Below are 13,508 nucleotides of genomic sequence, written 5' to 3' on the forward strand. Positions count from 1 at the left end.
GAGTCACTGGGAGGCATTTTCTAATTTTCCAAATTACCCCAACTCTACTTCTTTTATTTGCTTTCACTGTTTATATGGTTTAATGTTTTATCTACTTCAACTGTTTACTGTTTATAGAGTTATTTATCATTTCCTTTTTCTTCAGGTTCTGGAGATCAAGCCAAGATCTTTCAATGCATTGGGAAAGTACTCTGCTCCTGGGTTAGACACCAAACTCAAGTGGGAGGAACTTAGCTTACTGCTTCCCACAGTTCAGCCCCACTCAAACACTGTTGGACAGATCTACTTTGAGAAAATGGAGAGTCAGACATAAAAACCCATCTATTTCAGTCCCTCTTGCTACAATTCAAAGAACCAGTACTAGAAACATTTTCAAGTAGTATAGTCCATATCAACCATACGCATGGAGACCCCACACCACCTTAAAAGGGTTTCTGCTCCTCTTGTTGAACTAATCACAGTGAGCTAGGTGTATGGTACATAACTGTAATCATAGCATTTGAGAGGTAGAGGCATGGTAATTAGGAGTTCAAGACTAGCCTGAGTTATATGATAGCATATATGAAAAAATACATATAAAAAGTAACCACTAAGCATGTACTCCACATACACTAGTCTACATACAGCAGCTGAATTAATGAATAAACTCTTGGGCCAACCCTACATAGGAAACCATATATATTCAGACTTTAAGCATTGTGTTTTGTGTCAAAATCTCCTAATGACAGGCACAGATTTGGTACTACACAACAGATGTTGAAACATGTTGGCAAGAGCAGGCTTTTTACCCAGAAGGATTCCACATAAAAGGGGAAGAGATCAGCCTTAATAATGTATAAACCTCAAGACAAAAACACAGTAAATGCTTCACCACATACCATAAACTCTATATTTCCAAAGTACATAATAACAGATTCAAATGATATTGAAATGCATGGAAAAAACAAATAAACAATAAGAATTATTTATTTGTTTATCTATCTATCTGTCTATCTATCTATTTATTTATTTATTTTACATTCTGGCTACAGTTTCCCTTCATCCTCTCCTCCCGGTCCCTCCTCCCCAACCCACCTTTCTGTTCTCATCCTTCAATCCACTCCTCCTCTGTTTCTGTTTAGGAAAGGGCAGGTCTCCCATGAATATCTACAAAACATGGCATATCAAGTTGCAGTAAGACTAAGCACCTCCCCATGTATTAAGGTTGGGCAAGGCAACCCAATATAAGGAGCAGGGTTCCAAAAGCCAGTAAAAGAGTCAGAGACAACCCTGGCTCCCATTGTTAGGAGTCCTGCAAGAGGACCAAGCCGCACAATGGTATCATATATGCAGAATGCCTACGTCAATCCCATGCAGGCTCCCTGGTTGTCTGTTAAGTCTCTATGAAGCCCTGTGTGCCTGGGTTAGTTGATTCTGTGGGTTTTCTTGTGGTATCCTTGACCCCTCTGGGTCCTACAGTCTTATCTCCCTGTCTTCTGCAGCATTCCCCAAGCTATGCCTAATGTTTGGTTGTGGGTCTGCATATCTTTCTATCACTTGCTGGATGAAATCTCTCTGATGACAATTGGGCTAGGCACCAATCTATGAGTATAGCAGACTATAGTTAACATCATTACGTTGACAATTTTTTTCTTTCAGTAGTGTTTGGTTTTACCCTAGGTCTATGGGTCATCCACCTGTGGGTCCTGGTGCTCCAGGCAGTGCCAGGGATGGCAGATATGTAACCTGAACTGACCATCTTCTGTGACCAGGCAAAACTTCAAGTGGAGGGATTGGAAAACCAACCCAGCCACAAAACCTTCAACCTTCAGTCTGTCTTGCCTATGGGATGTTCTGGGGTAAGGGTGGCCTAGAGATTGAGGAAGCAGTCAGCCAATGACTGGTCTAGCCTAAAACCCATACCAGGAGAGTAAGAATTATTTTTTAATGCAATGTATTCCAAGATATACAGAGAAACAGTTGAATGAATTAAGGCAGTTAGTTGTGGATATGAATGAGATGTTTAATAAGGACAGAGATTTTGAAAAAGCACCAAAATTTAAATCTTGGGGTTGAAAAGCATCATGAGTCAGATAAAATTTTCAGTTAAAAGTACTACCAACCCATTTGATGAAATAAAATGAAGAGTATCAGTGATAGAACACATATTTAATGAAAAATCATGTTCAGACAATAATATAAAAGAAGAAATGAACAGAATACATAAGATCTATAGGGCATCAGTTAGAACTAAACGCACCACAAAATGGAGGAGGGTGTCCCTCATAGTTCTATTATGTGGCATTTACTTCAGCTGTTTTTCTAGGGAGATCATACCTGTACCCTCAGCATTCAGGCACTAAAAAAGGAAAGTTGCACATTTTGATGCCAGTCTAGACTACATAATGAAGCCATGTCTCAAAATTGTTTATTCACATATCAAAAAAACATTAAAACAATGATATATTAAACTCAATGTTATGCAGAGAGATACACCTTTCTAATAATGCTCATTCATAAACTTTGGAAACCCATATTAATTTGAGAGTAATCAAGTTGTAGTTAAAAAAACAAAATCACCAGGTGATGGTGGCACACACCTTTAATTCCAGTACTCCAGAGGCAGAGACAGGTGGAGTTCTGTGAGTTCAAGGCCAGCTTAGTCTACAAATCAAGTTCCATGACAGTCAGGGTGGTTACACAGAGAAATATTGTCTCAGAAAATTAAAAAAAAAATCAAGACAGAGCCTACTCAGGAAATTTTTTTCCTGTCAGATTCCAGTGTGTTAGTTGTTTTACATCCCTGTGGCCAAATACCTAACAGAGTTAACTTCAGATAGGCTAGATTAATCTGGGTTTATGGTTTCAGAGGGTTGTGTCCATGGTTGCTTAACTCCACATGCTTTTGAAAAATTTAATGGTGAAAGGAGCCAGAGGCTTTTCTTCCCATATTATTAGATACAAGTAGATATAAGTGGAGTACTATAAGAGCCATAATGGCTGGAAATAAAGCCCAGCAGTGAGCAGTTGCCTAATATGCACAAGGCATTGGTTCAAACTCTTTGATCCATTTTGAATTGATTTTTGCTTAAAATCAAATTAGGGTTCTGATCTCTTTCTTTAGCATATGGATATCTAGTTTTTCCAGTGTCATCTTTCACTGTCCTGTTCAATTTCTTTCTTCAATGTCTTGATAAAGTTTTAATAATGACCATTCACTTTCTTGCATAGATTTATTCCTATTCATTTCCTTTTGGGTGCACGCGTGCTTGTGTGAGTGTGTGTGTGTGTGTGTGTATGTGTGTGTGTGTGTGTGTGTGTGTGTGTGTGTGTGTGTGTGTGTGCAAGCTATTATGAGGTTAATGTAATTGTTTTCTTGATTTCTTTACTAGTATGTTCATTATTGATATAGAGACTTACTGATTTTTGTATTTTCATTTTGTAACTTCCTACTTTGATTAAAATGTTTGCCACATTTCAGAATTTTCAGATGAATTCTTGAGTCTTTCTAGCATAGGACTATATTATTTGAGAATAGTTATATGAAGACTGAGTTCCTCATTACCTATTTGTATCTTTTTTATTTCTTGCTCTTGACTTACTGATCTGGATAAGTTCCAGCAGTACATTGAATAATAGTGGAAAAAGTAAACACCCTTGTCTAGTTTTAGAGAAAACACTTTATTTTTTCATCATTTAGTTTAATATCTATTGGATTGTCATATTTATCCCTTATGTTGATGCTGCAAGTCACAGGAAAATGTAATAGAATTCAACTACTATCACAAAAGCTACTACTTGGAAAAGTCAAGGACTTTTCTAAAGGTCAAGGCACGCCTTAAGAAGTCTTGGTGATATTTTACCTTTTGTTTATATATTAGCTGGTTCCTACAGTGATTTTCTTGTAATGCTATGCATGCTTCCAAAAACTCCTAACAGTGTATTATCTAAAATACCTATCAAGCATCCAAGGCCAAATGAAACAACACCTGTCTACTAGGTCAGGAGGATAGCTTTATTTCTTGTGCAATTTAAGGTGAGACCCTCCTTCCTTACAGCCTTACTAATAGACTCCTAATTTCTTACCTAACCACTTCTAGGAATGTAAATAGAGCACATAAATTCCCTTCTTGACTAACCAATCATTAGCACTCATTTGGGTTGTAAAAGAAAGCCTGATGGCCACTGCCTGAGTGCAGCGAGCACATACCCCAGTTACGGGGGAGGAATAATCACTCTTGATTCAGACTTGGTATAACACTCATTTATTCACACAGTAAGATTACAAGCAATATTCATCCTGTCTTCCAAATGGAAGCAGGAGTACCTCTCTGGGTGTACAGGTCCGGACTTGCCACGTCTGTTCCTCTGGATCTTGGGTCAGCCTTCCTCAGGTCAGCCACTTCTGCACTGGGGACAGGATCTCACGTCTCTGGTGGAGGAGAGTTGTCTCGCGTGAGGGTCTGAGGCTTCATCTTTCATATTCTTTCCTGGCTAGGTTTCTAGTCTTATCCCTACTTCCACACATAGCTTATAGCTTATTACTACTCCATTTGTGGTTTACTTGCATCATTCTGTTGCTTATCACTCCTGACCAGGGTTGTTCACCCTAGGCCTTACATGTGTTTCTTACACTGAGGAAAATTCTTATCTGCCTTTATGACCCCGTAAGAATTCAAGCCTGGTGACCTTGCTCAGAGGATTGATATGGCTTGAGTTTATAACTGAATACCTCTGAGACTGAGGGGAACTGAGGTATAAGGAGAACAAAGAGAGGATATTGAGGATTTTGGCTGGAGAGGATTTTTGACTATAGAGAACTGGAGGTCAGGATAGAAGATGAGGAAGAGCCAGACGGGAAAGTATTAGATGGGTAAGAACAAGATAAGGACCTAGATGAGGCAGAACCAAGATGAGAGAATTAAGTTAGAACTTACAGGGCAGCAGCAGATAAATGTAGAGACAAATTAGGCAAGAAAGGAGCTAGGCATAAGAGCAGAATAGAAGCTGTGTAGAGAGAGAACTGACACAGAATAATAAAGTATATGGACTAAGGAGTTTCGTGTACATAGATTCATTTCCTTTCATCAATGATTAAATTATCAGCTGGTTGTCTATTCTTCCCTGACCCTGGGAGAGGACTATCGAGGGGCTGGACCTCCATAGTCCCCAATATATTGAGCTATGTTCCTTCAATTCCTCAGAGCCTTCATCAAAAAGAAATGTTTAATCTTGTCAAAGTCTTCATCTGAGTCACTTGAGATGATCATATAATTTTTATCCTAGGTTCTATTTGTGTACTGTTGTGCCCAGGTCGCAAGACTACCACAGAGCCAATATCCGATGCAAGCACACAGAGGTTTTTTTAATAACAAAGCAAGCCTGGGGCTTGGTCCCTATTCCAAACACTTAACACAGTGGGTGGAGGAGGACGGCCCCAGCACTCATGTAAGGGGTTTATATAGGAAAGGTTTTCATGCAGAGAGTTACAAATCTTGGGATTGGAAGAGGGGCCTGGGGTGAGGTAGTTCTTTGAAGTTACTGGCTGAACTATAAGCATGAAGTTACTGATGGCTAACAGGATTCAGGGTGTCTACAGAGACATAAATTTTTTACTCCCTGTGTCCTGCTTTTGCTGAACCCAGGATATATACAATTAGATTTATTGCTCCAGTACTATTTTCTCATAAATTCAATTTCTGATCAGTTGAGTCCATTACTCCCTGTATCCTGTTTTACCAAGTCCAGGATATATAGATTTATTGTTTCAGCCTTATCTTCCCATGAGTTCAACTTCCGGTCAGTTCTAAAATTGCTGGTCAGCAAATACCTTTGGGGGTGGGGGGAGTGTCTCTCAAGATGGCTACTGATTTTTCCCTTTCAGTACTGTATTGCATTTATTGTTTTGAGCCTAGAACTCAACAAATTTTGTCACAATGTATGCTCTTTTGAACATGTTTCATTTAGCTTAAAAATATTTTATGAAGAATTTTTGGAGACAGAGGCAGTGGTACATTACTTTTGTTGTGCCCAGATTGTGACCCCCAGAGAGACCACCAAAGACGAGCAAGCCGGAATGCAAAAGCAAGGTTTAATTCTGGATATCCAAAAGCAATACAAGCCTAGGCAGGGACTTCGTCCAATACATCCAACGCAGTGGAAGCTGGAGGAAGTGCCCCCCTGTCTGCAAGCTCAGCTTTTAAAGGGAAAAGTCACAAGGTTACATCATTTAGGGGTGCTAGTACGGGTACAATTCTGATTGGCTCACTTCTAGGGGCTTTCTAGAAATCATGGCTTAATCTTACTTCTAAGGGGTGGTTGTTCACCACCATTTCTCATTGGCTGCCTTCAGGTGGGGACATTTTTATGGTCAGTTACCCTGGAAACCAGGGTTGGAACATTCTATAGTCCGGCAGTCATTACCTCGTGACTACCTCGTGACTCTGTACTTTTACACTTCCTGGTTTCTGGAATCTGGACTGACTTATTTCAGTAACTATTGGCCTATTCCTAGAAGGAGAAATCTTAGGCCTTAGTTTTAGATGAAAGCATTTTGGTCTTATTTCTAAGATGGCTCATTTTGGTCTCATACTTTAATCCCAGCACTCCAGAGGTAAAGTTGGGCAGATCACTGGGAGTTCCAGGCTATCCATAGCCTGTATCAAAAAAAAAAAAAAAAAAAAAATGGAGGGAGTTAGGGAGATGGCTCAGCAGGTAAAGGCAATTTTTACCAATCCTGACATGATATCTTGACTTTGATTCCTGAGACTCATAATACCGAAGAAGAGAACCAGTTCCTTCAGATTGTCCTCTGAACCTCAAACACACACACACACACACACACACACACACACACACACACACACACACACACACAAACACACACACACACACGTTTTTAAGAAAAATTTTTGCATCTATATTTAGTAAAATTGATCTTTAGATTTTGGGTTTTGTTATTTCTTTATGTGGTTTCATGATCAATGTTTAATTAGTGAACCACGAATTCAAGGCCAGCCTTATGAGTTCGAGGCCAGCTTGAGCTACAGAATGGAGGAGGTAGGAGATGCATAGAGCGTTAAAACCCTGTCTGGGGAGTTCTGATCTAAGAGAGAAATCCTGGGATGAGAAAAGCTGTGGATGGAATGTGAGGTATATAATTTTTTTATTTAATTGGTTGGAGATTACACATTCCTTCACTCAAAATTATCAGCGTGGTTTCTAAGTGCTAGCCAATCAGGGATGCAGGGGCGTACACAGTTATAAAATGTCCAATCAGAAGCTCCGGTGGGCGGAGCGGAAAGTCCTCCGCCAACCATCTTTCCCTCTGGTGCCATGGCACATAGTGGCCGCTGTCCTGTTGAGTTTATTAGTCCGCGCGGCTCAGACACTGGAGCTTTGAGAATGCCAACTCCGGGAGAAGTCATTGCGGCCTCAGGAGAGATCAACAAGAGCTGTCCTATCGGGAGCATGGCGAGTGGAGCGGAAGTTCCTCACCCGCCATTTTTCTTCCTGGCGCGGAGGCATTCGCAATGCTGTTTTGTTAGCTGAATGTGTCTGGGTTGGCTGAGCCTCCGAGGCGGTGAGACGGCCGCGCACACGGGAGACTTGGGTGTAGACTTGGTGAGATGCGAGTGAGGTGGGAGGGCAGGCCTGCAGGGGTGTCCCGATTCCTCTGCTCCCGGTATCCCTGGAGCCTGGCATGCTTTCCTAGCCCAGGTTTCCTCTTTTAGAGAGATCTGGGTTCTCCTCTGCACAGCTGTGCCAGGGGCTCCCAGCTGCGCCGCCGGGGGTTGGGGGGGGTGCGGGGCTCGGCGTTTAGGTTCTCAAAAGTGGAGCCCCGCTTTCCTGTCTTTCGGGTTCGGGGGAAGCATCGTGTAAAAATCCACCACCTAGTTCCTTCAGCACAGTGCTTTTTAGGTTGGTAATCCCTAAATTTCCAGGAACTTGCCCAAATTGCCAAACTCAAGGGACCTACATACAGCTGTGTGTTCAGGAGGAGCGAAATGACCTGTTGTGACCAAATACTTTTCTAAAATCTTTGTGATTTTAAGAACGTGGTGCTGAATCTACAAACATGTCGGTGGTTAGGCACAAATAGCAGTGGAAAGAGGATGGTAGGAAAGACTTGATAAATGGTGGCACAGTCATTTCCTAGAGCAGAGTGTGTTCTCGCCTGCTGGCTCAAGTTTAAGTTTGGAGATGTTGAGAAAGGAGAGAAACAATGCAGTTTGAGTAGTAATTTTGTTTCTCTTGATCACTTCATCTAAATATTTGTCCATATCCCCAAAAGAAATGTTTGTGTCAAGTCAAGAGCTTAAAACTGGGACCAGGAGGTGAGATTCATTTAAATGTAGGGAAAATGAGTGCTCTCAAAAACAAAAAGCATTGAGGGATGGGAGGTTACAGTCACTAAAAATAAAGTACCTAGGTAGAATTCAACATCTGCTGCTTTTACTTCGTACCTAAGCGGTTGTTGTCTGTATGTATTTTGTACTCATTGAGAATGTCTGTGAGTCTGTAAGAAAAGAACATTTCAGTTTCTTTCTCCTTGGTACAGAGAACCTAACTCCCATCGAATTTTCTGAGCAATAACGGTGTTTGGGAGTCTTTCTCCTAAACACCCTTTAAACAATATTAAAATTACATAGTAAGAATACATAGTTAATAGATGGCTCGGGGTCCCATCTCTCCATCACTTCTTAATGGAAACTGGCTACCAGTCTCTCCATCACTTCTTAATGGAAACTGGCTACCAGAAAGAGCAAACGGCCTTTGAACTAGCACTACAAATAGCAAAGTAAGACTACCCGGTTTTCAGGACTGTTCTAAGGATGGACCACCAGAATTGAATAGTGGGACACCCAGCTGGTATTGAAGAATCTGTTAGTGTTCAAAAAAGAGCACTGATTTGCATTGAGATGTAATGTCAGAAAATGACAAATCTGAACCTTCAACTAACTAGGTGTTTCTTCACTTGCCAGTATTGATCCTGTGGAAGAGAGAGGTTGATACAGAAGAGTTGAAAGGGAGGTGTTTGGAGGTCCCAGAATGAAATTTCCTTTGAGCTCTTGTTTCTCTTACTGCCTGAAGTTGAACCACCCTGGGACATTATGTGGTCTCTAAGCAAAAGTACATTTTTAACTTTCTGGATGTAGGTTCCCTCGTGAATTCTGGGTACAGCAGATTGCTTCCATGAGCTGCTTTATTTAAGTTTTCTTGATAAAGACTTGTTGACAATATGTCATATCCATGGAGTCACCATATTGGTGAATCAGTTGGCTTCTATTGTGCCTCCCATCTTCTTCAACACCTCACCAAGAGTTTACCAGTGCATAGATGTTTTTAGACATTCTTCATAAATTTGTCATTTGTTTATTAGTAAACTAAAGTTTCACTTTTTTAAAAATTTGAATAAGTTAATAGTGTTTTTTCTATATAATTAAAAAAATGTTGTATCCAGGTGTGGTGTTAAGAAGCAGAAGCAGGTGACTGTGAGTTGTAGACCAGCCTGGTTTGTATAGCAAGTTCCAAGCCAGTCAGGGCAACATAGTAAGACCAGTCCCAAAAATGATTACTATTGTGTGAGTGTATAATATGTGTGTTGTGGGGAGAGCATGCATGCCATGGCTTGAGTGTGGAGATAAGGGAGCTATCATGTGGAACTCTCCCTCCTATGTGTGAATTCCAAGGATTGAATTCAGGTCACAAGACCACTGAACCATCTCTGTTGCTTCTAATATAACTTTTTAATAGTATTTTTACTTTACTTTGTGTATATGTGTACTTGTGTGAGTTTATGCATCCAGAAGCTCAAGGAAGCCAGAAGAGGGCATCAGATCTCCTGGAATTGAATGGTTTTGAGTCACCACCATGTGGGTACTGGGAACTGAACCTAAGTCCTGAAGGAGCATTTACTGCTCTTTACTCCTGAGATATCTTTCCAGTTCCTAAAATAACATTTGTATTATACTGAAAGCTTTTTATGAGGATTCTTTGACTCAATCTCTTTCACATATGATGGTAGATAAAATTTTGGTTAAGTCAGTTCAACCACTACGTTATCTGCTTGTGGGACTTAGCTTGTTTTGAATCTTTTTTTAAATAATTTATTTATTTTATTTTATGTGCACAGATATTTTGCCTGCATGTATGTGTGTGTGTTCCTTGGACCTGGAGTTACAGACTTGAGCTGCTATGTGGGTGCTAGGGATTGAGCCACCTCCTTGGCCCCTGTTTGGAAACTTTTTATTGTGTTGATAATATCCTGACTTTTATGCTTGTGTACATAAATTTTTTTTCACAAATTTTTATACACAGTGGAATTTGAAAAAAAAGGTGGATTTTTGATAATGTAATTAAAGTTTATTAGAAAATTTTAATAGTCATTGAAATTATCTGATCTTCCATTGATATAGATTGATAGATCGATAGATAGATAGATAGATAGATAGATGATAGTGTATGTGTGTGTATGTGTGATTTTCTAACACTTAAAATAATCTATTTTGTCTATCTGTCATTAAACATAATTCAATTGTAATTTATCTTGCTTTTACTGATTATTTTTGGCATTCAGTAACCTGCTTATGTGGCCCTTTATGGCTTATGAAATTCTCTTTTTCCATTTCTGCCCCTCTCCCTCCCTCTTTCTCCTTATACTATGGTATTGTATTTTTAATTTCAGATTTAATCACTTGCAGTTTATATGCAGCAAAATTAATATATATATGTATATATACATATATATGTAGTCTTTTGTAATCTCAGAACAACCACATTATTTTTCAGAGTTCTTATTTTTTGACATATTCTATGTAAACAATATGAAGGAAGACTGTCTTATTCCTATCCACTACTGATGCCTTTTATTATTCCTTGCCTTATGCTTTCTTGGAGTTTTAAATTTTGTATATGTGTGTTTCTGTGTGTGGGTGTATGCACATGCAAGTGCAAGTACCTAAAGAGTCCAGATGATGGCACTGGATCCTCCAGAGCTGGAGTTATAGGCTATTCTGAGCCAACTGGTCTGGGTACTGGAAAACAGACTCTGGTCCTCTGGAAGAGTAGAATGTGATCTTAACCACTGAACAATCTGTCCATCTCTCTCTACAGTCATCTGATCTTAGATTTTTTGTGCATCTATACGATTAGATGATAGATTTCATACATTTATTTTTATGTATTTCTCTATCTCACATAATTGTGTAATTCTTATTTGGCTGTGGTATGTAATTCTGTTTAAACAATGTATGGCATCTGGAATTACTGAGATTTTTTTTTCATATGTATTTACAAGAAGTATGGGTTCTTTGTAATGCCTATGTATAGCCTAAGTTCTCCTGTCCCACCCAGCCCCACAGTCCTGCAGCCTCTTATAAAATAATCATTCAGGGACTTAATATTAATTGCAAATTATATAACCTGTGGCAGGCTTCTTGCTAGCTAGCTCTTATAACTTAACCCATTTCTATTAATCTACGTTTTTCCACGTGGCCATGGCATTACTGGTCTGCTGGCATCTTGCTGTTCCTTGAGTGGTGACTGGCATCTCTCTCTCTCCCCCCTCCTTTCTTCTCTCCATATATCTGCTTGGATTTCCTGCCTGCCTCTAAGCTGCCTTGCCATAGGCCAATGCAACTCCATTCATCAACCAACAGAGCAACACATATTCACAACATACAGAAAGACATCCCACAGCACCTATGCTTTGTTTTGGTGTTGAGGCAGTATGGGACTCACAGTATAAATTAGTCATTGTTACTTCTCTATGTCCTGGAAGGGGCTTGGTCACAACTGCCTAGGGTAATTACTTACAATTATTTCTGTTTTTTTAAATAAGGTTTTTTTTAACTTATATATGCAAGTTTGTTGAGACAGGATCTTTTGTAACTCATGTTGGCCTTGAACTCTGGAAACTCCTCCCTCTCCTGAAAGCTGAGATTACAAGTGTGCACAACCATACTTTTGCCCCATTTATATATCTTCTTTTAGTTACTTTAGCCAAATGAGGCTTATCAATATTTTTAAAGATTCCCTTAAATATATATGTGTTTTACCTGCATGTATGTATGTGTACTGTAGCTGAAGTTTTATCTGGTCCCGCCCAGGCTTGCAGCTGCTCAGACCCAAATAAACATACAAAGGCTTATATTATTTTCAAACTATATAGCCTAATAGCTCAGGCTTCTCACTAGCTAGCTCTTACATCTTAAATTAACCCATTTCTATAAATCTATACTTTTGCCACATGGCTTGTGGCTTATTGGTACTTTACATCCTGCTTCTCCTGGCAGTGGCTAGCAGCATCTCTTCAGCTCTGCCTTTCTTCTTCCTCTCTGTCTAGTTGGAATATCCTGCCTAACCTTATTTTGCCTCACCCTTGGCAAAACAGCTTTATTTATCAACCAATCAGAGCAACACATATTCACAGCATACAGAACGACATCCTACGGCAGTGTACTATGCACATGTCTAATCCCAATAGAGGACAGAAGGGTCTTGGATAGACTGTAACTGGAGTTACAGATGGTTGTGAACTGCCATGTTGATTCTGGGAACTGAATCCAGGTCCTCTGGAAGAACAGCATATTCTCTTAACCTGAGTCATCTCTTCATCCCCCTCCCCTGTATTTGTTGTTGTTTGGTTTGGATTGAGTTTTTATGTTTGCTTGTGCTTTTGATTTTTTTTTTTAAACAGGCTCTCTGTATATAGCCCTCACTGACCTGGACTGACTCACAGAGATTGGTTTGCCTCTGTCTTCTGAGTGCTGATCTTTTTTTTTTTTTTTTGCAAAACTTTCCCTGGGGAGATGTGAGCAAATATCTGTTCATCCCAGATAGGGCACCAACAGCAAGACCAAAATGATGATAGTGATGAGGAGGAGGAGGAGGAGGAGGAGGAGGAGGAGGATTCCAGCCAAGTCTGCCTTGGTGAACCACTGGGTTTTCTGGGATTATTTATGGAAGTGTGTAAGTAGTATATTGGGATTACTTTTATAAGTGTACAAGTAAGCTGCCAGACCCTGGCTGCTTTATCACCAAAAAGTCCTGTCACAACTTGAGTGACATTTCATGAAAGCTGCATCACTCTAGTTCCCAGCAGATCTTGTTGTAAGTGGCTCCATACCAATGTCTCTTCTCTGCAGCATTTGTTTACTACTCACATAACCTCAGAGAGGGACCTCTTGAATCTTGTAAGGTTCTGTAGTTTGCTAAGTCATTTCTTATGAGTTTCCTGGATCTCACTCCTCTCCCCTAGAGGATATTTCCAATCCCAGGAAATGGCTGGATAACACTCAATTCTTCATGATTTGGCATTATTTTGTTCTTTCTCTCAACTTCTAAAGTAGAAGGTTAATCATTGTGTCAATATCTTTTCCTGAATTCATTTACTACTTTGGGTTTCATTTTCAGCTTTTCTTTTTCTGAATCCCACAAGTTCTGGTAGTACACTGAATTTCATGCTGTTGGGTATACTTCAATTTTTCATGAGGTTTCTCTTTTCTGTTATTTAGAGGTTGACAGTT

At 39.8% G+C, this 13,508-nt stretch overlaps 1 protein-coding gene across 2 annotated transcripts in view; it reads left to right on the forward strand.

Moving 5' to 3' along the window:
• The first annotated feature begins 7,490 nt into the window (after window positions 1-7,490).
• Window positions 7,491-13,508, forward strand: part of LOC128115683 (zinc finger protein 120-like) — a 43,533-nt gene continuing 37,515 nt past the window's right edge. Inside the window, exon 1 of one of the 2 annotated variants that reach the window (XR_008220272.1) lies at window positions 7,491-7,602. Coding sequence is in view for 1 of the 2 variants with exons in the window: in XM_052746663.1 (XP_052602623.1) it covers window positions 7,531-7,602 (72 nt within the window). In the remaining variant the exon portion in view is untranslated. The remainder of the gene's footprint in view (window positions 7,603-13,508) is intronic. The other variant, XM_052746663.1, reaches the window with a different exon arrangement.

The sequence above is a fragment of the Peromyscus californicus genome, unplaced genomic scaffold, assembly GCF_007827085.1.
Source record: "Peromyscus californicus insignis strain IS unplaced genomic scaffold, ASM782708v3 Scaffold_1__1_contigs__length_55948999, whole genome shotgun sequence".
In the NCBI taxonomy this organism is placed as follows: Eukaryota; Metazoa; Chordata; class Mammalia; order Rodentia; family Cricetidae; genus Peromyscus; species Peromyscus californicus.